Raw genomic sequence first — 25,241 nt, forward strand, 5'->3', positions numbered from 1 at the left:
CACGTATCCAGAACGCGCCAAAGTTTAGACGGACTCGCTTGAATTATTATCACCACGGATGTATACTCTTATGTAGACATTAATAACGGGTGTGTGTAAATATACAAACAGAATAAATAAATAACCTGCATCAAATGGGACAGCTTCAACACTGTTATAGTTGACTCTTAAAAGGTATGTGTGTTTGACAGATTAAACGAAATTGACAACTGACAGCCCAGTGTTGTTATGCGATTTGACGTTTCACTGTATTGCGTAACTTTACCTAGTCTTATTCAGCAAGTGTGTCATTATGTTAATTTACTCAGAACAAATATATATATATATATATATATATATATATATATATATATATATATATATATATATATAGTCGTTTTAGCCTTTTATGTTCTTTTTACAAATAGTGCTTATTGCTACTAGTTTGCATTACACAAAGATGTTCTGACCTGTGCCCCCAGGTCAGATCATGGCTGTGCCTTTTGTTAAAGACTGGGATGTGGTGCGGACCCTTGGAGAGGGGGCGTATGGAGAGTAAGTGACCAGTGTCCTTTTGATCAGTCTCAAGCTGAATCATCTTAAAATGTATTCATCTACTTCAAATTATTGTAGGGTGCGACTGCTGGTCAACAAGAAGACAGAAGAGGCTGTGGCGATGAAAGTTGTGGACATGGCAAAAGCTAAGGATTGTACAGAGAATGTAAAGAAGGAGGTTTGCATATGCAAGATGCTTTTACACCCAAATATCGTACGTTTCTTTGGCCACAGGAGTGAGGGGACGACACAGTACATCTTCCTGGAGTACTGTAGCGGAGGAGAGCTCTTTGACAGAATTGGTGAGCTAAGCATAGATTAGGACATATTTATTGGGTCTGTCCAGTGGCAGTATAATGTAGATCTGAGGAGTCTGAATGTTTGCGATGAGCAAATATTGAAGATTCTGTATTTCTCACAGAGCCAGATTTTGGGATGCCAGAGAAGGAGGCGCAGAGGTTTTTTCAGCAGCTAATAGCTGGTGTGGTAAGTGTCAGTTTTGCGATTTTTATTTTTATTTAATTTATTTTTTAATTTTTGAGTCTGTGTTAAGTGGTGTGTTTGTGCACAGTTTTCACTCTATAGCTTCCTTTGTTGTAAAACTAGATCTCTCTCTCACTTATAGGAATATCTTCACAGTGTTGGGATTACGCATCGTGACATAAAGCCTGAGAATATTCTTCTTGATGATAAAGGTTAATAATGATAAACCGCTCTGAATGGTCTCGTATTAAATGTGATTGTTAAACAGATTCTGGCTTCTGATTGGTCAGTGGAACGTTCCAGCCACACTATGTCTAAAACATGAAATTGTATTCTGTTATTAATGTCAGGAAATATATATTTTGGGGTCTGGGGGCTCCCAGAGGACAAGGAAGTGATAGGGAGCCATTAGAAAAATGTAAATGATAATAATAATAACAATTTGAAAAAATATATTTTTAAGCACTAAAGCTTATTTTTTTTAATATTTATTTTATGTATTTATTATTTACACTATAGTGTAAATAATAAATACATAAAATAAATATATAAAAAAATAAGCTTTAGTGCTTAAAAATATATTTTTTCAAATTGACCAAAATAAAAAATAAGTAATTAAATAATACATTTACATCACAGTATAATTTGGGTCTTTATAGTAGAAAAAATATATATTTGTGTGTGTGTGTGTGTATATAATTTTAAGATGGGTCTGTGGCATCTAAAAGATTAAAAACCTTTGTTCCGGTTCTAGTGGAAAGACGTAATGCATCTAATAAGTTTGTTTTATAAATTAAAATAATATTTGTAATTCAATATTTTCAATCTTTCAATATCTTGTGTTTCTAATCTGCATTTTACCTAATGTAGTTGTCAAATAAACCTGGCATAATGAATATTGTTACTTTGGATAAAAGTTTCTGCTAAATGCATAAATGTAAATGCAAATTTGAATAACATTTGTGTATTATAAATTACACTAGATATGTCATTTTTATATATATCCTATTTATGTTTTCTGTCAGATAATCTGAAGATTTCTGATTTCGGACTGGCTACCATATTCCGTCACCGTGGCCGGGAGCGGGTGTTGACCCGTCTGTGTGGAACTCTGCCCTATGTGGCCCCTGAGCTGATGTCACGCTCAGCATTCCACGCTCAACCAGCGGACACTTGGGCTTGTGGCATTGTGCTCACTGCAATGTTAGCTGGAGGTAGGACAACAGTAACCTTCGTGTGTCAGTCAGAGACTGCATCTTTGTGGAGAGTCACTATTGCAAGCTGCTTTTTTCCAATAGAGTTACCATGGGACCAGCCGAGTGAAAACTGTCAAGAGTATTTGCATTGGCTAGAAAATAAAATCTACCTCACGCCCTGGAAGAAAATTGATGCTGTTCCACTAAGTAAGCTTCTTGAGAGTTATTTAATTCAGTATATTTCAGTATTTCATTTAATTTTCCTTCAGTCTTCATTTAGACCAGACTTGCTGGCTCCTTTGACTTGGGTCAGAAAGCAACCACCCACCTGCACAAATGCAGAGAAACATGTTTAAAAACACCTGTGATGCTGAAGATTGTGTTTCATTTTATTTTTCAGGTCTGCTATCTAAGATATTACTGCAAAATCCAGAGGACAGGTTCACTATTCCTGAAATTAAGAAACATCGTTGGTTTAGCAGAAGTTTCAAATCAGGTACTTCTTTCAAAGATCTGCACAGTAATTATGTTTGTGAGGACAGGTCGACCCATAGTGGATTTTACACCGATAACTAGGTTGGACCACACTGGCCGATACAGATGAATCAACCGATAGTTTGAACCATACTTTGCACATTAATAAATTTTTTTGTTGCAATAAATGTTAATTATATATTGTTCATTAAACTTAAACAATAAAAAAAATAATCAGTAGAAAACACAGATTAAAACATACATCTACATTATAGCTCTTTACATGAAGTATAGACTATCTTATGCCCACAGAAAGACAAACGTTTCACTGAAAAATCCACAATACACAATTTTAAGGTGAAGTCATTATGTACATTAACAATGATTTGGAACAAATATAATGTAATGGGGAAAACGATTTCTTTCAGCTGTTTTCATATTTCTCACGTCACAGCTTTAAATCTGCAGCTTTGCTGCTAATAAATGCATTTATGTGACCATCTGGATATAAACTAATGCAAATATATGGTAACAATCATGACATTTGCATCAGATCAGACATTTGTCCTTGTGAAGTTTCCCCTGCTGTGCATAGCAGGGTCACATGTCAAAACAAACAGCACATGGTGTCAGTGATTTCTGCCTTTAGAGGCCGCTCTCATACAGCAGAGCTTCTTAGACCGTCCAGCAGCGGATTCAATCTGGAAAAACTATCGCAATTCCGGCAATATGTGTTTGGCAAAACCGATACATCGGTCTACCTCTTTTTGTGAGTCTTTCAAGAATGTTTTTGATTCTTTTGGATCTGAATTTTTGACCACAGCAGTGAAACGACAGAGTGAAACACCAGTAAACAAGATGCAAAGGGCTGACTCTGAGCTCTCACAGTTGAGACGAAAAAACAGGTCAGTACCACAAATGAATAGACAAGATAGCTGACTTGATATTTAGTACAAATACAAATTGTACACTAAGTGCTGTATTATGTTCTAAGGAGCTCATCCATCACTACCTGTGTGTTTTTGCAGTGATGACAGAGCACAGATCTCCAGCTCTCAGCCTGAGCCGCAGGGATTGTGGGAGGAGAAGGAGGTTACAGTGCACACTGATGTCAGCTTTTCACAGCCTACCTGTCCTGACCACATGCTGCTGGGCAGCCAACTGCTTGGCACACCGGGTGCCAGTCAGGTAAATGAATGTTAATGACATTATGCTGATGTATTTATTATGGCTCAGCTATTTCTGTCAAAAATATTTGCTCTTATTTAATAGTAGCGCTTCAATTTTGTGTCACCCATATTGTAGTAATTTCTAAAGATTTAATTAATAGACTATGGGTCATTTCTTGTATTTGTGTACCCATTTATTTACTGAATAATGGATATTTGTTATTAATTTTCAGAGCCCATGGCAGCGGTTGGTGAGAAGGATGACCAGGTTCTTTACTACGGTAAAGGCAGAACCATCTTGCATTGCTCTCCGTGATGCCTGTATTGCTATGGGTCACACATGGAAACAGAGCTGCACCAATCAGGTAACTTGATAAAACAATCAGTTAAAATCATTTGAAATCCTTAGCACTAAATCTTGAACTGTATAATGCATTGATCTGATCTCTTTTTCTCTCTCTTTTGATTCATAGGCGACAGTGTCTACAATGGATCGCCGTAATAACAAGCTGATCTTCATAGTGCACTTCCTAGAAATGGAGGAACGGATTTTAGTAGATTTCCGCCTCTCAAAGGTGAAAACAAGCCAAACCACTGAATTACTTCTATGCTATGATGATTCTAAATTAACTGGACATACAAGTAAAACTAATATCAAAGAATTTTTGAGTGAAGAGTAATTTTTATAATATCATTGATTTGAATAGTTAAGCTTTGTCTTATTAAAACTATTCTTTTGTGTTCCAGGGTGATGGTTTGGAATTCAAGAGGATATTCCTGAAACTAAAACAGAAGCTGTCTGAGATTATTAGTAACCAAAAGATTTTGCCTTTGAATTAATGCGAGTCCACATTTTTACAAGCAAAGTCTGCTGTCACACATGCGTACACAGGTACACTAAGTTGTTTTTTTGATCGGGGAATGTGTTCAGATTTATGTTTGTAGTTTTATATGTCTTTTGTGTGTGAAGGATTGAGGAGAAGCTGCTGATTTGTAGTCATTTACTTATGAAGAGAGGATTTAATTTCTGCCCCTTAAAAACATGTGAGAATCTGAATGTGAAAAACAAATACATCTTTGAATTTATGAAATGAAATAAAAAAATAAAATAAAGGAAAATAAATCTGTCATTAATCATGCTGGTTTGCTTAGTCAGGTGTTTAAATTAGAAAATTAAGAAAGGAAAAAATCTTGTTTTTTTGAAGCATGTAACATGACCATAGTGCAACTTGCTTCAGACAGTTCACTGTCTAGAGAATCAAATTAGCACCAGTAATGTTCTGCCTTCATTTTATTAAGTGTTGATAGTTCAGAAAAGAGTGCATTTTGCTTGCAAAGACCATTTGTTCAAAAATATCAAACTGTCATCTCATCCAATGTGATTTAGAAGCAGCTGGAATCAGTTTAGTTCATTGTAAATAGACACATGAAAGGTGAATGAAAAGGTATTCAAGTAATGTGCATTGATGTAGAAGGATTGCTGAAAATGTGCTTTATTACCTCAGAAGTAAACAGTTAAATGTAGCAAAAATTATAACAATCCTGTTAATTGACCAAATGTGCTCGTATTTTAGCTGTAACAAAACCAGGTAACTACAGTAACTGATGTGGAGCTGTTATCTTAATGGAAGAGGCTTGCTAGTAAACTCTTAAAATTTATATTAGTATAAAATTACATTCAACACACAAAAAATGTTCCTCTTTATTTACTTCTGTTGATGCTGAAAATGTGTTTCTGATCCCCAAAGTGCATCATCGTGTAGTAATTGTATGGTGATAAACATGATTAGGATCAACCTTGAGTTTAGCTTGAGGCCATGACAGTTATAGTTACGTTGACTGGCTCCTCACCGGGGGGGAGGTTTGCAGGTGTTGCAGTTGGCCTTGGCAGTGCCATTGATGCCGCTACAAGAAAAAGTATTTCATTTTCATTTTTGAAGTGAAACTTTATCATTTATTTTTATTTATTTTTTTGGTTTGAGTTGGATGAGCATGCCAACGGTATGAGGTACCTGGACTAGCTGATTGGCTTGGTTGTCCTTCGCCTCTCTCCCCCTCTGCTGTTCCACTAACCTCATCCTCAGGAAAGTTAATGTTCTCTCTAGACTGGCTGTTCTGCCTAAAATCACAAATAATATTAAAATAGTAAAGAAATAAACAATCAAATAACTAAAATATCAATTGTTAAACGTACCTTCCAAATATCAAGTCATGAATCCCTGTAAAATGGGAAAGTCAGATTATCATGCAACCTTGCTAGAGTGTTAACTATGCAATATTTGATTTCTTGAAACATTAAAGATTTGTAACTCACGTGGGTTATTGTTGCGGTTCCGTACCACATAAATGAAGAGCAGAATAGTGATTATAGTGGCTATGATCATGCCCCCGATGGCTGCTCCGATCACAGCTGGGTAGGCATTGAAGGGAGGGACGGCTGGAAGACAGCATAAATTAGTAAATACGATTATACACACTTTCTTTAGAGGCAAGTTATCAGACAGAATGAGTAGACAAAGTAACCTCAGGAAAGATCAAAGGACAAGTTAAAAGGCAGATCATGTAAGAGGAAAGGATCAGAAGAATGTGTGGGTATGGAAGTGGTCAAGTGATTGTGCATTTCACCTGAATGGACAACAAAAAAGACAGCATTAGATTTTCAGTTACTATTTCAAAAAATGGTTAAAAGATCATTTTTACAACAACAAAAAAACTCCAACGTATTCAAACAGCATCAATTTATATCTGGCCTTTCTTGGGAATTTTGATGTAAATAATTGTTATCCATTGATTGTCAGATATTCAATGCCCTGAGTGTTCTCACCTGGGCTCTTTATCTCTGAAGGGTTTCCAGTGGTTGATGGCAGTAACACGAAATGCATAGGTTCCGGCAGGATCCTGATTGTTGATTTGGTATTGTCGGGAATCTGACTTTAGATCTGCCCGTTTCTGCCAGTGAAGGTCAATGTTTCATTTCTTCACAGGTTCAGGAAGCCTCTGGCGCTCGATAAAGAACCCAGTGAGGTTACCCTCAGTCTGGAGCTTCCACTCTAGGTTAACATCTGTCCTTTGACGACTGTTGTAAATAATCCCACTGATGTTTATATTTGGCGGCATTGGGTACATTGAAACGGGTCGATTTAAAAATAAAGCATAACCAATGAGTGAGATATTTGTGAGTCCCTCGCTCTCTTTTCCAAACACATATGGGGTCCATCTCAAAGAGGCTGCAGGGATACCACCCTCCCAGGTACATTGGAGGGCCAGGTCAGTGCAAGTATAGGTCTCTGCAGGAAAGTAATGGGAGTTACCAGATCAGGGTGTTTTTACACCATGATACCTGATTGGTTGACGTCATAGTGACGTTAGGTTTAGGGGTTGGGTTGGGTGAGACATAGGTCTCTGCAGAGCAAAAGTGGGTGTTTATCACCATGTGGGTGTTTTCAAACTGCAGAGTGTTTCTGAATCATGCAGTCTAAATGATCCCCCTTACCCAACCCCACCCCTAAACCTAACGTCTTTATTGCATCAACCAATCAGGTATCATGGTGTAAAAACACCTTGATCTTGAAACTCCCATTACTTTCCTGCAAAGACCTATACTTGGGTTGGGTAAGGGGGATAATTTAGATTGCATGATTTAGAAACACCCAGCAGTTTGAAAACACCCACATGGTGATAAACGCCCAATTTTGCTCTCCAGAGACCTAAGTCTCGGTCAGTGTGATTGTTTACTGGTAAGATTGAGCAAGTCTGAGCGCCATCTGGAGGATCTGTGGGAACAAAATCATTGTGTAACACAGGGCAGTGAAATGGATCTTAGGAAATTTTGGGCCAATTTAGGAAACTGAGAGAGGCAGAGAGGCTTTCTTGAAATTGAGCCAAATGAAGAGGTCAGATTAGGTGTCTGTTATTTATGCAGTTGTAACAGCTAGTCGACTTGTAGAAAGTTCAGAAGTACTGAAATACTGCATTGGTATGTTAAAAAAACATCACCCATTAGGATCTGTCTTATAATTACTACCATAACTAAGCCAAATTTCAAAGTCATATCATTCAAGGTCAGTCAAGAATAGATGTAACATTCAAAGAATAAAGGGAAGATTAAGGTGTTATGACAAAACAATACAAGGCCACCAGTCCTTTCTTGACTTGTCATAGCACAGAAACAATTACACCAGACATATACCTTCAGCTCTCAGAACCGTCCTTCACCTCCTCCAGATGAACGTCGACAGTCGGCCACTCTGGAAGTCTGACACCTTTGCTTACATAACTGTACCTTTGTGTGAGCGTGTTTGTGTGAAATAAAAGGTGTAAGAGGATGCAAATGCAAGAAATGACAGAAGGAACTTGAGGAAGCTATAGAAGAACAGGTTGAAGAAACAGCAAAGGTGGCCACCAGAATCCAGGCAGGGATTTGTGGGAGCACTCACTGTAGACTGTGAGCGTGATGGTTTTCCTGGAGCGGGTGTTGAGGTAAGTGTTCTGAGCCAGGCATGCATAGTGGCCTGTGTGCATGCGTAGGACCCTTGTGATGGTGTACTGTGGACCTGTGAACACCTGGGAGTTGTTGTAGAACCAGACGTACTGACTTGAGGGATTAGAAGAAGCTTGACACAGGAGAGAAACGGTCTCTCTTTCCAAGGCAGAATAACCCCTCTCCGTCACTGAATAAGGGGTGACATCGATCTGAGGCTGGTCTGGACCAACTGGAAAAGAGCCATACAGTCTTACCTAGGATATTGTTTTTGAAATTGATTTTCATTTCACACACTAAAACGACATGATGCACCAAACTTTGTTGTGTATTTCAAAGAGTACTTGGGAGTCTCTTACAAATGGTGTCAAGCGAGACTCGGTCACTGCGCTGCTGGTTGACCTGGTTGCTGGCAATACACCTGTACCATCCAGTGTGATTTCGGTTGACATCAGTGATATTAAATTGGTTGTCGTCATAGATCTCAGCCACGGTGGTGAGCTGGCTTTCCCGGCTCTCTTGTTCCCATATGTAATTAATAGGCCCCGTGCCATTCTCCAGGCCACAGCGCATGGTCACTGATGTTCCCTCCACTGGTGAAGAGTCGCTCATCACAATGTAAGGTTTGGTCACAGGCACTATTAAAATAATTACAAAATGGAGCCTCGAGTTCATGCCAATATATTTTAAGTTATACTTATACTAGTTATACTTATACTATTGACCAGTTATACATAGCTAGCAATATAAAAACAATAGTTTGTTATATGTATATGCTAGTTAAGGAGAACGTATGCTGTTAATTTAGGGTTTCTGCACCACCCTAAATGTCAAGGCCAACCTTAATGAACCAAGTCAGCCATTGATCAAATCAGTACTTATACATCCCCTGATTACCACTGACCTAAAACGCGCAGAAATACGTAGTAGTAATACAGCTTGGCTCCTTCAGGGGTATCATACAGCGCCTGGCAGGTATACACTCCTTCTGCAGCCAGAGGAAGCTTCTCAATAGACAGAGAGGCGCTTTTGCTGATTACTGTCAGATTACCCAAGTCACTGGCTAATTTCTGTATCTTAGGACCTTTTCCAAAGTTGTAAACCACGGCACGGATGATGTCTGTGCCTGGTTTGGTGAAGCCCCAGATAAAGACATCGGGCAAGGTAGGGCCACACTCCAAGATCACTCCACGTCCCACCACGCCATTGGTCCTGGTCTCACTGTAAACCACCTGCCCCGGATCCAAGATCTCTACGCCTGGAAGAGCAAACACAAAATTTTGAAGGTGGCATTACTCCAGGTTATTATTAGCAGTGATTGAGTTATAAATGTTACATTGTGAGTGGATTTCATTCCACTTGCGCTTTAACTGTGTGAATATATATAATTTTCCTAATTTTGGTGTGCAACCACAAAAAAAAAAAAAAAAATAATCTGCATATCAGAGTATCGAGTATCAACAAATACTTCCAATCAAATGGTACAGTTAAATATATGATTGAAAGTATAGGTTGACAGCACTGAACAGAAGATATTGAAAATATATTTGAAATAGTTGTTGATATTCTTACCTTGAAGGTAGAGGGGTAGAAATAAAACTGTCAGGCAAATGTAAGGCACCCCTAAAACTCTGTGGACCATGGTGCCATGACTCTCCTATCCAATGGCTTGACCAAGATGTAAAAAAGTACAATTGCCGTCTACAAATTAATAAAAAGACAGAGAGAGAGAGATATCCAATAAATATTATGTGACCTCTCTGAGCTTATGATTACTGCCGAAGTCCACAAGCTCAATGAGAGAAAGAAGCAACCGAGTCTTTCTAAACTGATTTGGCTTTAATAATTCACAGACCGCCATGTACAAGAATACAGTGGACTGAAGCAGAAAGGTTTAGGATGACACAGTGATAGCTGTGTCTCATAAATTATTGAAGGTGGCAGGATTGATGGCCGTTCTTGCATTCCATCACCCTCAGTGAGAAAAGATATAAAACTTCTGATACATGCTGAGTTCCAACACAATGATTAATTCTCCAATATAAATAAAAAATTCTAATAATTGCAGTCCATTAATAATGATCTTATAGCATTAATTAATTCAGTAAGTTGTATCAGTAAGACATATTTTTCATCAATCTGGATTTGGTTACCATCCACACAATCCATGTATAACTGCCAAAATGTTTTAATGCAGACTGCATATAAAGTCTAAATCCAAATTAGGTTGTGGCTAATGTGTCATTTAAAAAAAAAAAAAAGATTTTCAGGGGTTAGTTAGCCAAGTTCACAGCCCAAGGAGATGCAGTTTAATCACAGATTCTGGCTCTTCTCTGATCTCATCCCTCTCTGGGTTTGAGGTCAGAATTATAATGGTGTGTGTGTGTGTGTGTTTCCATTCATGACAGCTCAGCCAAGCAGAGGAAACGGAGTGCTCCGTACATTCATTCATGAGTTTCTCATGTTACACTTCTGTATAAAGTGCATAAACACACCACATAGGACAGTTAAGAATGCAAGGGTGCACACCCATATAGTGTACGCAGATGCCAATGAAAATGATGATATGACATGTCCATTGTGTTTGCATACAAATATGTATTTTTGTTGAACATATGTTGTGGGGATTTTTTTCTGGATGTAGAGAGGCAATTCACCTCAGAATAACCACAAGTATTTCAGTTCATCACATTAATCATAAACATGCTCCATTAACGTTTCTCAAAGTGTCTAAATTAGTACAGATATGATAGTTTTAAACATTAGATGTATTGTTTGATTCAACTGTTCATTTAAAACCCTTATATTTCTTTAAATTAAACTATCATTAATTTGATATTTTGTTATCTAATGCTATGACATTCAGAAGCTTTCAATACTTCTTTGAAGTTTTATGGGTCTGAGCACAAATAGTTTACAGCTGCATCACTCATATAAATTCTTCATAATATGAATTATGTGATTACTGGAAATCAGTTCTTACAAACCAGCTGTGATCTGTAATATTTTGCTCACACCAGATGGCATACAGTATGTCATGTATATTAAATGCAATCTATAAATAGGTTTAATCAGATTACTACTTCATTATAAATCTTGTGTAAATCACAAGCACTTCTATTTTGTACTGCATTGCATCATCATACCCTGCTAAAATGCAAGAAGAAATATTCAGACTCATCAGTTATAATCATACATACTAAACCTTAAAAAAATTATTATTATTATTAAAATTATTATTATTATTTTGAAGCCAATGTTCATTTTTTTATTTATGTATTTATTAGTAGAAAAAAAGAAACAAAAAAATCCAAGTGGTTAAAATATTCAAATATTTCATAACAGCTTTTCCAATACCTTATGGTAACTGTAACAATACAACAATACATAAAATATAATCTGTCACATTTTTGCACACTTTCTCATGCTCTATACACTATTTAAATACTCCTTAAGCAGTGATTAGAACTGCAGTGCATGGAAGAACTTTAAACCATAGTGCATGATTGTCACAAAGTATAATGTAAACAATAATAAAGGACAAATGACCAAAGAGAATCACAGTTCTACATAAATGCTTCCTGGAATTTGCTGGTGTGCATGTAAAAAAACAAAAACACTCTCACATACATTTAAATACAGCATATACAGTTTAAAGATGCAAAGAAAAGTGAATAATGATTATTTTGTGAAATATTGGTCCGATCATGTGATTGTTGCAAGTTTCACACAATTAAATACAGTAGTAGATATTATCAAAAACAAATCATACATACAATATTTCTTTATTTTAATTATATTTAAGAATTTAGCTTAGGAAATATATTTCTACTGCTACAATATTATTGTCTCAAATGTACTATTACGAAAGCAGCAAAAAGACCTGTTCAGAAATGACATAAAACAATGGAGTGATGCATAATTGTACAGAATACAATACACAATATGGGTCTGTTATAAATGGGGTGTCCAGACTGATTAAACCACTGACCTACTTTAAGACAATGACGTTTTATATTAATATTAATATTATTATAAAAATTTTAAAAAATGCATGCAAATCTAATTATGCTTGGAGAATAATATATATTTTTTTAAAGATCTATTCACAGTTTAAGAAAAGTAGCTACACAATGACCAGAGCAATTGAAGAAAGACAAAAAGAGACAGGTCACAAATATATTTATACATACTGTTCTTTCGGGAAGGAGTATGAAGAGACTGGGCCGGGGGGTGTGGGGTACGTGAATATAGCGGTCTTGTTACGGTGCTGAGTGTAGGGATTTTGGGGCAGGAAGGTCAAGGGAGGTTGAATGGGAGGAGAGTGTTGCTCCAGATAATCCTCTTTGTTACATGCCAAACGGTAACTCACATAGTCGGCCGTGTTTGGGAGCTCATCGTAGAACCTCCCGGGGCTCTGTGGGAACAAAGATACAAGGTCAGACAGAGAGAGCGAGAGAATGAGCGCTGTGCATATTTAATGAGTGCACTCAGGCACACGGCTGACACTGTCACTTTGATATTACGTATGCTGGTGCAGACACAATCAAGTTTGGACCTTTTTTCAAATTCAGAATACATAAATGTTTCAAAAGTAGCAAAGTTCAAGGAAGTTATACAGAGTCATTGCTAAAACATACTCTGTGATGATTAACTATTAGAACTCAACGGGGGGAAGTTTTCTTCTCCAGAAGGAGGCACTCTCTGCTCACTATATCAATGAGACCAGAGGAAATTCAGGTTTATCATTAAAGCCTCAGTTCCTCTATTCAGGTCGTAGCCATACCATGGTACATTAGTGCATCTTTTCATCTGATAAAATGGCCCTCACTGGTGTTTCTGTGGCTTTACTGAGTGCTTTCTTACCTGGAAGTCATCAGTTGCCCTCTTTTTAGATGAAGAAGGCTTTTTGTGGGCAGGAAAAGAACTATCTCTGCAACAATAGAGAGGGAGAGATAGAGAGTCTTAACTAAAACAATGCCATAAAACATTGCAATTTGTTTCATGTCTCAGAATGTCAGATTTTTTTTTTACTAAAACCACACCATAACATTGAAAAAAAAAAAGCATTTTACCTTTATGCTTAGTTATAAGTAATATAATTATATATATTTTAGCTTTGGCATAATTCATTGTCCAATAATGTAAAAGACTACAACGAGAATGTTAAAAGTCATTAACAATATTACTGTACAAACAATATATGTACATATATACATACATTATAATATTACATTTAATATTTTTTAATTTTTCACACTTCTGCTATTGTTTAATACTAATCATGTAAAACAATAATATATACATTAAACATATATATTACATATAACTTACATAATATTTATTTATTATGAAATATAAAAATGAATATTATATTTAAGTTCTATATATTATATTTAAGGTTTATATATAAAGTCTATTATATATAAGCATTTAAGCATGTTTTAAGTATTAATTAAAATATATATTATTAAATAAATATGATTAAATAGGCCTGATATGAAATAAAAATGAAATATAAAAAAAAATTACATACAATGTTTTGCAAAATTTAGCAAGGTCAATAACTGAGAAAATTTGCTTTGTAGACACTTTAGTCATTCCTTACGCCTCAATAAAGAAATCTCAGAATTGTATATACGTATCCTTGCAAATGTAGCATTTGGGAATGAGTTAAATACTTACGAGTCATTGTCTGACCCTGTGTGTTTGTGGCCGCTGTTGTTTTTTGACCAGATATATTGTGCCAGCTATACTGAGGATGATGCCCAGTGCAATCACCCATCCAAGGACACCCATCACCGTCTCTGAGGCGCTCAGTGGCTGGGGATTCTCTGCTGGAAAAATACATGTTGGGCATCTCTTTGCTAATTCCACCATATACACTCCATAACACAAGTCACTGACTTTTTAATACTCAGTTGTACTTAAGTATTCAAACCTGACATGCCTCTGAAACATGTTTTATCTTTAACATTAACGAGAATAGCTCTATTGTATTCGTATTGTAGTCTTATTGTTTTGTGTTGATGAGAAACAAACACACATCCGACTCACATGCCCTTCTTTTGTGCAAACTCCAAAACCAACAAATGGAGCTGCTATGGAAGGGATTCATGGGAGATTTCCCTCATGGCACTGTGTACATAAAACAACAATGATGTAAATGCCAACTGTGGGGATCTGGATATGTTGTGGGGCGGTCTAATGGCTGAAAAAGAGATGCTAATGGCATAATGTGTCCACTCGAAACAATACCCAACCACAAATAAGTGACTGACACCACAAAGAATGTCCTGATCAGATGACCCCAAACGAACCACTTGAATTGCTCTGCTTGGAAAATTGTGCTTGTTCATTTATTGATTCTGATATATCAGAAACAAAACATTATTCATAATCAGACAAAGAAAATGTTTAATTTTATCTTGACTATCTTAACTGACTTTTTTATTTATTTCAGCAGAGAATTCACAAGACTTATTAACAAGTGTGCTTTCACAATAAATACAAATAACAGGAGAACAGCAAACATAAACACTGTATATATGAATATGTTGGTCTTGGCAGGATAATAAACTTTAACACATAAAAAAACACATCAAGGGTTTCCTGAATAAGTTAAGCAACGTTAACAAATTATGTGTTTTACAAACTGTCCTGAACCAACATAGAAATTTATTTTATTATTGTGAAAATGACCTCTTTGCTAAAAGAAATTTACAAATGAAGAAACTTCCCAAAGAAATCTTCCGAATTAGCATAAAACACAAGGTATTACAAATTTTACAGCACATCATATGGAAGTACATTAGCTGAACCCCACCTGCAACAGACCGATTTAACATTCAACCAGTTTGTTCCTCAGTGTCATTCAAATAGTTTATCATTTTGTGAAAGCACTTATTTAGTACAATGTTAGTACAATGTTCCTATCTCATCTTAAATAACTTCAAATATCAAACGTGAACTCTTATTGTAGATTGCAGCCACTGAGACATGCAGTAAATCACTGACTCTTGAAAGCTACTGTACAGACACAGATTATTTGTGTGATTATCTACATGTTCATATTCTTTATAGGTGGTTTTTGTCTACTGCAGTCCAGGAAAGTACGGTTTATTGTACTGTATTATGAAACCTGCGATTAAAGCAGCCAGAAATTAAGTTTTAATTTAAAAAAAAAACAATGTTTGACAAAACTTGGCAATGCTGCCACAAAAAAATGCACACAGTGTAAGACACACTTCATAGGTTATAGTGAAGTTTCAACTGCTCTTAAAAGTAAACACTATCCTGAGGCAAAAATTCTTTCTAATTACATCGGCAATGTCAAGACATGTATTCTCTTCCAAACAAATGCCTTAGATTATGTTAGAGATATTACCTCTGTTACAAAACCTAGCCGGCCAACGTCTCAAAACGTAATGGAAAATAACTGATAAGACACCAACATATGTAGAAACTCGGCATGCCATGTAAATAGTGCTCTGTACTAGAGAACACAAATCACAATGATTTAAATAAAGTTTGAAGTTAGCATGTTGCTTAGCGAACAGCACAATTGTCTATATGCATAAACACTCAGCACAGAACACAACAAACAACTGATGTCAATATAGTTTGTAGTTAGCATGTTGCTAAGCTAACAACACTGGTTCAAAACCTTGTGACGGAACAACAGTGACCAATTAGGGATGCCAACAAAGATAGAAATATAGTGTCACAGAAAGGGAGAACGCAATTCATATCTGATTCAAATACAGTTTGAAGTTAATATATTGCTAAGCTAACAGCACTTTTAGAAAACCTTGTGAGCCAGCATCCTAAAAAACAGTGAAAGTGAAAGTGATCAGTCTGAGTGGCCAACATATGCAGAAACATATGCTTCGCACTGAAGAACACAGACCACAATCGACTTCACTAGAGTTTAAAGTCAGCCTGTTGCTAAGCTCACAGCACAATACTCCATAGGCATAAACATACACAAATATTTGGTCAAATAATTAATTACATTTAAATATGTATATCACTAATGACAGTGTATTATGGGACAGTCTTCTATGTGAGATTTTGTATTTAGATTTTAGCTAAAATGAGGCATTTCAAGAGGCAGCATAATTGTGCAAATAACTATGCATAATTATGATGGATACAGTAAACAGCTCGCTAGATTTGGAAACAGAGACATTTTATCAGGCAAAGTCACCAACATGGCCAATCTCTGGTCAATCTCCAAACATCCACCATTGGTTTGGATTTTCATATCAACAATGTCCTCTAGGTGAATTGAACCCATTGTCAGTCTGAATCCCAAAGCCTTCTCAAAAGGAAGGAGATGGCAAGGAACGAGAAGATAGCGGAAAAGGACCATGCTGAGAAGCTCCAAGACTTGAGTTCTACACATACCACTCTTCTTTAGAGATGACAGAGCCGTCCATCTGAGGAATCATGTCCACTGAGACCTCCACCTCAGATCCATAATCATAAATGTAAGTCTGCTCGCTACGTTCGAATCTCTCATGGTCCTCGATCAGTCCTGCGTGGTAGGCCTTCATCCTGCTGTCATGGCAATGGAACTCCTGAACAGTTCTTGCTAAGGTATTGGAGCCTCTGTAAATTTGCAGCTTCTTCTCTTCATCCGAGTCTTCGGAGAAGGTCAGACTGTGAGGTAGCGAGGGGTGTGATGGCGCGCTGCCAGCAACGCTGTAACCATTTCCAAGGATTTGCTTCTTGGTACTGTAATCTCCTTTAAACATGCATCTCCGGCGATAGAAAAACACTACCAGGAGTGTAATAGCGGCCAACAGCACTGTACCACAAACAACAGCTCCACCAATGATGGCACCTGCTTGCTGTGGCTCCTGAGACACCTCGTGTAGGTAGCTAGGGAATTCTGGGTAAGGAAAGAGATCACCCCCATTAAGTATAACAATATGGGGTTGTTAAAGACCTTCTCAACAGTTTTCTCTCCTGTGATGTAATTTTTCCTTTTGAAATGGGGGTCTAGGATCATATCAAATGGCGTGTATCTATTTTATACAGCCCATAGTCTGTTACACTAGTACCATTCAAAAGTTAAGGGATGGTAGTTTTTTTTTTTTGTAATATATATAAACGTTTCCACTCAGTAAGGCAGCATTTATTTGATCAATGATACAGAAAAAAAACAGCAATACTGTGAAATATTACTAGAATTTTATTACTGTTTTCTATTTGAAGTCATTACTCCTTATTATAAATGTCTTTAATGTCAAATGATCCTTCAGAAATCATTCTAATATACTTATTTGGTGGTCAAGAAACATTTCTTCTTGTTATCAATGTAGCTGCTTAATATTTTTGTGGAAACCTTTTTTCATGATTCTTTGATCAATAAAAAGTCTTTAGTAACAATATTATACTGTATATGTTTTTCGTTGGATCAATTGAATGTGTCCTTGCTGAAAAGTATCCTTAAAAAAATAATAAATAAATAAATACAAAGTAAAAACTCACTTCCCCCAAACTTTTGTTCAGTAGTGTAAAAACTTTTAGGAGTGCACTAACATAATAGAGATTAAAGGGACTAAAAGCAACAGAGGTCTTTAAAAAAGCAACATGGGTAGAAAGAGGGAGTGGGAATGGGGGAAACTTTTCTTTTCTTTGTATTTCTTCCACATGGAAATTCAATCCCAGGTGCCATCACTACGGCAAAGAAACTGAAACATGCAGCAGGCCAGGACAACACATAAAGTACATGTACACACAAGTAAACGCAAACATGACGTTTCTATAGACCACACCTTGTGCTCAAAGCATGCAAAGAAGAAAATAGGATTCAAGAGATCCTCACAGAGCAAGGTTCATTCAGGAGCCACATGCAGACAACTTGTAGCCACATGCAAAGTGCTGCGCCAGCAAGCGAGTTAATCAAAGCAAAACACCTTAGAGCTGAAGAACTAAATACAGGCAGGAGACTGAGCTTCCACATTTCAAGTAGTGACCATCTACATTGTTTATTTAGAAAACAATGGCATGATTAGGTGATGTTTCAGAGGCAGTCGAAAGTAAGACTAAAGATTCACATGCATATCCACATGCACAGAAGCAGTTAAGCCACATGCTTTCAGTCGAGTAGGAAGTATAAACAACGCACCTGTGACAATGATCTCAACAGACGCAGAGCCTGTCCCAATGCTGTTGGTGGCGTCACAGATGTATGTGCCAGCGATGTCATAAGTTACGGGACCTTTAAAGATTAGCACATCATCGCGAAGCTCTGCTTTACTCGGCATAGTTCCATTCAAGCTAGAGAGAGAGATATGGTTGAATTCAGGTCTTGCGAAAGATTTGACTGATGTTAAGATGCCAACAACAACTGAAAAAAAAGCATTAATGTTTGTAATATGATAGATGAGTGTTCTGAAATTAATACTGAAAATTAATTCAAAGTGAAATAACATTTATATCAGGCTGAAATTTTCCACAGAAAATAATTCTGACTTGACCCTCAATAATTGTGTTTACAGTAATGCACTTCTATTAAAACACACATGTACTGTACAGCCATGAGACTAGAAGAAACAAGATAAGCAGTTCAACAAAACTATGAGCTTCATATTTCACAAGAAATGCCTTGCCCCGTGGATCTCCATTTTACAGTAAGTGCATTGCAAACAGTTTACATTATTTTCTGTGGTAATCAACACATTTCTTTGATATTGATACTTTATAATAAGGCTATTGTATATTTTGAGATCATCACCCATTTCAATGCATTTTAACTGAACATTCTTTGAATAATAAATAAATTAGCACAGAATTGTTATTTACGTAGACTTAAGTGACTTACTATCTCCACTGAAACAAAGAGATGGGTGGGTTGGCATCAGCCAAGCAGGTGAGCTGAACGTTTTCTCTGTTCAAATACCAGTTCCCATCGAAGCCCTCTATTATCACCTCTGGTTCATCTGTAGGAGAAAGAAGGGCATACATTTATTCCAGAACCTTTTTTTCCCTTTCCTTCAGTGGACACTTAATAAAATGGATTTGAACAGTAATGATTTAGATTTAGAATAAAATAATTTTAAGAGATAACTCATGATGATGTATTTTTAAATATATTTTAAATAAAAAGCTAAACTGCAATTACTATTAAGCTAAAATGAAAAATAAAACATTATAGATGTAATAAGTAATGGACATAAATAATACATTGAAATAAATGATTCAATTAATAATTTAATTTAAGGTGATAAAAAAAAATGCTGGATCAAAAGTTTGGAGTTAGTAAGATTTTAAAATGTTTTGAAAGAAGTCTTTTTTAAAAATATTGGGAAATTTAAAGGGATACTCCACCCCAAAATGAAAATGAATCACTTAGCCCCATGTCGTTCCAAACCAGTAAAAGCTTCGTTCATCTTCGGAACACAATTTAAGATATTTTGGATGAAAACCGGGAGGCTGGTGACTGTCCCATTCACTGGCAAGTAAATTTTCATCCAAAATATCTTAAATTGTGTTCTGAAGACGAAAAAAGATTTTACGGGTTTTGAACGACATGGGTGATTAAGGACAACATTTTGATTTTGGGGTGAAGTAACCCTTTAATGTTACTGTTTTAAAATTGAATACATTTTAAAAATGATTGATCCCTTTGATGACAAAACTGAATTTTCAGTAGACATTTGATGCTCAAGAAACATTTCTGTTGAAAACGCTTAATATTTTTATGAAACCTGAGACATTTTTTTTAACGAATAGAATGTTTAAAAGAACAGCATTTGAAATTGGAACAATGTAAATGTATTTACTGTCACTTATTATCAGTTTAATGCATCCCTGCTGATTAAGTATTATTTATCTTTTTATTTTTTATTTTACTGGCCCCAAACTTTTGAACAGTAGTGTATAGCTGGTTTCTTACACTGAATGTTGAGCATCACACTGTCTGTGTATTGTTCCTCATTATATGTGGAGATGCAGGTGAGCAACTGTTGGTGTATTTCTCGACTGGGAACCACCAAGAAATCACTGCGCACAGTGACTGTCCCATCAGGGTTGCGTATCTCCTGAGTGTTGGATTCTCCATCTAAATCAGTTTCCCATGTGATCACACTGGGTGGCTTCCCATTGGCAGAAACGCACGTGGCAACAGTCATCTTCAGATCTTTGGTTCCTGCTGCTATGGAGGGTGTGGACAGACTCATCTGGATCATAGGACGAGCTGCAGGACAAATACATAGGCTTAGAACACTGGGATATTTCATGCACTGCAGACAACCACTGGATTACTGTAATATTTCTGTGTCACATTATGCTTTCCAATTGGATTATTGTGATGTTTTTATCAGCTGTTTGAGTTCTTATTCTGACGGCACCCATTCACTGCAGAGGATCCGTTAGTGATGTAGTGCTAAATAGCCTCTTTTCTCATGAACAAAAACAAACATCCTGGATGGCCTGAGGATGAGTACATTTTCATTTTTGGTGAACTATTCTTTTAAATCTTTACTTGCCAACTGATATTGAAGTCATTCAGTAATTCTTAAATCTCATCTAAAGTCATATTTTTAAATGCATAATACAGTCCGCGTTTGTGACAGTGGTGGACTGAGAAGATTTCTGTACAGTTTTTATTAGAAGAACAGCAGCATTACATACCATAAACAGTGAGATTAACCATGTTCTCCCTGTTGCCAGCTGGGAAGGTTGTGTACTCGCAGATGTAGGTGGACTCATCCGACAGTTTTAGTTTGCTGAAGACTATGGTGGTGTCCTCCAGGGATGGCGTGCGCTGGCGGATGGCCAGGTTCTTGAAATGCACACGCTCTTTGAAGGGGTTCAGTACCGACACCCCCAGGGCTGGATTGGCAATGGCAATGTTCTGCTTGGTGCCATTGACAAGCTTCTGCCAGGTGACCTGTGAGATTTTTACAGGTGGGTTGCTGTTGACAAACTGACAGCGTAGCTCTACCTGTGTGCCCACAAATCCTGACTTACTGCTGTCCATCTGAACCATTTGACCATGAACACCTGGGAATAGAAAAATAAAGTCATTTCACACAACATGTGGATGAAATGGAAAGATATCTAGCGTCAAATCAAAAAAAAAAAAAAAAAAAAAAAATATATATATATATATATATATATATATATATATATATATATATATATATATATATATATTACATCTCAAAAGTGCTCACTTCGTCCTGAGATATACTGTAAATATGGGTCCTGTGATTTCAGAACTGGACCAAATAACCTAGTAAATTCCCAAGTGGATACATTCATCTTATCAACTTACAAAGATTTCTCCATCTATCTACCAATACAATAGCATGTGGAGGACAAGGAGCAATGAAAGATGGAGACGAGACGTTTTACCGTGAGCCTGTTGCTGGTAAATAAGGTGCAGCAGCTCCTTGCCTCTGAGACTGGGCTTAAATCTAGCTGTCTAAAAATAGGAGGGTTTAAGAACCACGGCTACAATAAGATACAGAGAGGTACTTCACCCACCCTGGCTAAAGGATGTCTGTAAACACAGCATGTGTTTACCTGTGGGACGTGTGCATGATACTCCAATCCCAAACCTCCACGTAGCCAGAGGAGTTCTACTGTTAAACCACTTAAAACAGGAAACAATCCCTCTCTCAAATAAGGCTGCATTTTACTGAGGCAATGTCCCTTACATAACAGTAAACACAAAATTTTTTCCCCTCTTTTTGGGAAAATTCTAGTCCTTTCTGAGGCACGAAGGATCAGATATGTCAGTAGTAGTATTTGCATGTTTTAAGTGATGTATATGGGATTCAAAACACAAGGATTTTTTATTTATTCTTTTTTTATATATATAATTGACATAGAAAAGTTTGAGTAGGAGGTACACAACACGTCTTAATATAGAAAGAGAATGTAACCTGTTAAAAAATAATTCATATATAAAAGGTAAAAAGATACTTAAAATGCAGATAATTAATATAATTTATAAAATTAAGCATGTAGCTGCATGCCAGTGTAGATGAAACTGGTTAAACAGTGATGATCATAGTACAAAGTGCTTTTATAAAAAAAATTGAAAACAATTATTGACTGAAACAGATTTTGAGTGGGAGGACAATGCATTACTTTGTGGTTCATTTTAAAATGTGTAATAATCAATACCAAAACTGACAACATGGTTAAATAAAACTGTTCATATAGAAAGAGAATGGAGCCTATTAAAAAAATACACCCACTAAAATCTGAAACATGAATAATAATTAATAAAAAAGAGGGTATAAAATAATGTATCAAATTTAAGAAAAAGAATGTAGCTGATTTATATGAATCCGTTTATACAGTGATGAACATGTTTTTTTTTACTGCGAGTCAATGGCAGGCAGAAAGCCTCCTGGATTAGAGCAGACAGCGGGAGGAGGGGGGAACTGGCTTTCCCAGGCTTTAGGGCTACTCATGAGAGCCTGCGCAAACAGAGAAGCCCTGCTGAATGGGAGCTGCTGGACGACAGGTTAGAGGATGTTAGCGACAGCAGCAGATTACAGCACTCAGGATATTGAAGCTGCTTCCAACCACAGAACAAAGAATAATAGTGCACTGCCCTATGCATGATGCTGCATTAACCTGCATAGATACCTGCATAAAGAGAGAAGCCACAGAATGCCATCCACACATCCTTTGTCATTAAAAGATAAACATTTACTCTAGAAATCATATACTGTTTGTGATACCCATTAGTCGGAACAGAACCATAAAGAACCAATGGTGCATGTCAGGTCAGGATTATGTGACGGTCTCTACACTTTCACTTTGTGAAAGTGGTGATTGGTTGCCCCGCCTACGACTTCATTGACTGCACCTGTCGTTCTGGCTGGGGCGCTCCTATTAAAAGAGATTGCTGGATGAGTTAATTTGGGGGAATGAGAGTTGGCTTGGAGGTTGATGGAGCGTTCTTTGTTTGTTTAGTTTTGGATTTTCTTTAGTCTTATTAATTTTTCCCCCATTTGTTTTGGGCTTGGGTTGCTTTATATATTCATACAGACACCCTGCATACTGACGAAACTGATGAAGTATTCTTTATTTTTGAAGTTATTTTCTTCTTATTAAAGCCTTTTCTTTTTGAGCTCAGCTTTGGCTTGTGTGTGTCCGTCTTTTGTTGTTTCCCCTTGAGCCAGACGTCGTAACAATTATGAGATTATATTTTATCACCTTTGTAGAGTATCAGAGTGAATCAGACAATCTCAGATTTGATCAGATTGGTGTTGAACAACCCAAAGGGTCAAATTCCACACAGATGCCCAGGACAACAAGACAACGTCAATAATCTGTCCGGATCCAAACCATTTTAAGACTAAAATTATCTTAATGATTTTTTTTTAATGAAAAACAGTGCATTGCATAACTGTATGTAACCCACATATTTGTCTATAATGTTCTAATCCCTCATTGTGATCCATGTGATGTATTTTTAATAACTAGTGAACAGCTTAAGTGTTCATAATCATGTTTATTATGTGTCTGTTGAATCTTCTTGTTTGAATTGTTTGTTCCAATAAATTATTTTCAAATATATCATATTCTTGTTACTGAAATCATGTTCAAATTATAATCTGAAGAGCGGAATAAATGTGGACCATGTGACTGATAATAAGCTAAAATATATGTATTGGGAGGAGAAACATAGCAACACCCTGAGCTAAGACAATGTCTAATTGTTCAAGACACCATTTGGGATGTGTGCAACAGCCATGTTTAAATACACCATCAAATGTAGCTTTTTCTTGCCTTTTTGCCACCATGTTATTTGAGCATGCTATGGCTTACACGCCAGCTGCTCCTCTAAAACCATTAGGAGAAATGCCATCTAGTCTCATCACGCTTCTACTTTAATTTCTTTTCTTTTCCTTTGAGAGTTTAATGTTCTGAGTTAAGTTCTGCCACAACGCAGTGTCTCCGAGTCCGACCTCGAGTGCCTGTCTAAAACTTCAAACAGGCCAAGACTCTACAACTTCAGCCGATGAGCGACCACTGAACTTCAAGCCAATCTGCAACCTTTTGAAACCCCTTTCTGCAACAATGACAATATGGAATCCCTTAACACAAAGGCAATGCAAGTACAAACTCCAGATTCTAGCTGTACTGGTGCATTTAATATAAAGTTTATAGCCTCACTGAGAGACTCAATGTGAGGGTTAATTAGATGTTTGATGGTTACTCAGGTCTATGCAATTGCATTACATTGCTATAAACTTTGGATTTCATATTTTCACTCTTCTAAACTCATTCTTTCCCCACTTTCTCTCTTTCTGCAACTTGTGTGAATATATGAGTGTGTATGTTTATGTGTTAGATTAGTTTTTATATCTTAGATTTACCCAATAAAGCCCTTGTTTTTATTGTAAAGAGAAGTATCTTGTGTTTTGTTGCTTACAAGTTAATGTATTTAACTGGCGATCTTGTTTCTGTGCTAATTAATAGTGTTTTTAATATATTTTGGACATTAATATCCATGCAGAGTTAATGTTGTACTGCTTGTTTAATTAATTGCTGGCTCATTGATTAGCCGTAAAACAATGTTTCTGTCCAAATTCCCTATAAAATCTTAAATGATTGTTTTTTATCTAAACTGACCTGTTTCCCTTTTATGAAAAGATTCAAAACTTACAGTAAGTAATAATTATTTTAAGACACATACATTTTTTGAGATTTTTTATGCTATATTCAGTCATCATTCATATTCTTTACTTCTAGCAAACTGAGCTAAACTCAATAGCCAGATCAGTCTGATTCAGAAACATTTAAATCATTCTGATTTGTGAAATGATGAATCAGCTGTTTCAGTGAATAGATTTGATTTAATGTATTCATAATGTGCACTGTAAAAAAATTCTTGTTGTTTTTACAAAAACTTTTTGGCAGCTG

The 25,241-nt window shown here is 36.4% G+C and overlaps 2 protein-coding genes and 1 pseudogene across 5 annotated transcripts in view; 1 reads left to right on the top strand and 2 right to left on the bottom strand.

Annotated features, from left to right (window-relative positions):
- On the top strand, positions 1-7,034 carry LOC113064276 (serine/threonine-protein kinase Chk1-like). 4 transcript variants are annotated; one of them, XM_026234961.1, is made up of 14 exons: positions 1-126; positions 162-174; positions 462-534; positions 613-836; positions 956-1,020; positions 1,160-1,229; positions 2,043-2,231; positions 2,316-2,420; positions 2,614-2,709; positions 3,511-3,592; positions 3,716-3,875; positions 4,090-4,221; positions 4,330-4,431; positions 4,604-4,965. In XM_026234961.1, exons 3-14 carry the CDS (start codon positions 470-472, stop codon positions 4,694-4,696), a joined length of 1,383 nt encoding a protein of 460 aa, XP_026090746.1. In that variant the 5' UTR covers positions 1-126; positions 162-174; positions 462-469; the 3' UTR covers positions 4,697-4,965. The 4 variants fall into 4 exon arrangements, 3 of the variants coding, with proteins under 3 accessions (XP_026090746.1, XP_026090745.1, XP_026090747.1); XR_003278799.1 differs by adding an exon at positions 6,841-7,034 and having other exon boundaries at positions 7-174; positions 4,604-4,748; XM_026234960.1 differs by having other exon boundaries at positions 7-174.
- Positions 5,704-14,297, bottom strand: LOC113063678 (V-set and immunoglobulin domain-containing protein 10-like 2; annotated as a pseudogene).
- The window catches only part of LOC113064277 (nectin-1-like), a 20,447-nt gene continuing 9,389 nt past the window's right edge, over positions 14,184-25,241 (bottom strand). Inside the window, exons 2-6 of the mRNA XM_026234963.1 lie at positions 20,982-21,353; positions 20,245-20,544; positions 19,171-19,288; positions 18,475-18,626; positions 14,184-17,232 (exon numbers count right to left, since the gene is read on the bottom strand). Coding sequence (XP_026090748.1) covers positions 16,736-17,232; positions 18,475-18,626; positions 19,171-19,288; positions 20,245-20,544; positions 20,982-21,353 — 1,439 coding nt within the window. The 3' untranslated portion in view covers positions 14,184-16,735. The remainder of the gene's footprint in view (positions 17,233-18,474; positions 18,627-19,170; positions 19,289-20,244; positions 20,545-20,981; positions 21,354-25,241) is intronic.

Source organism: Carassius auratus, chromosome 46 (genome assembly GCF_003368295.1).
Source record: "Carassius auratus strain Wakin chromosome 46, ASM336829v1, whole genome shotgun sequence".
Classification (NCBI taxonomy): Eukaryota; Metazoa; Chordata; class Actinopteri; order Cypriniformes; family Cyprinidae; genus Carassius; species Carassius auratus.

Bases quoted from the DNA above. Each gene is read 5' to 3' on its own strand.
- LOC113064276 (XM_026234961.1), top strand. From the start codon at position 470: ATGGCTGTGCCTTTTGTTAAAGACTGGGATGTGGTGCGGACCCTTGGA. The intron at 1,021-1,159 runs GTAAGTGTCAGT...TCTCACTTATAG, and splicing joins AGCAGCTAATAGCTGGTGTG to GAATATCTTCACAGTGTTGG. The intron at 1,230-2,042 runs GTTAATAATGAT...GTTTTCTGTCAG, and splicing joins TATTCTTCTTGATGATAAAG to ATAATCTGAAGATTTCTGAT.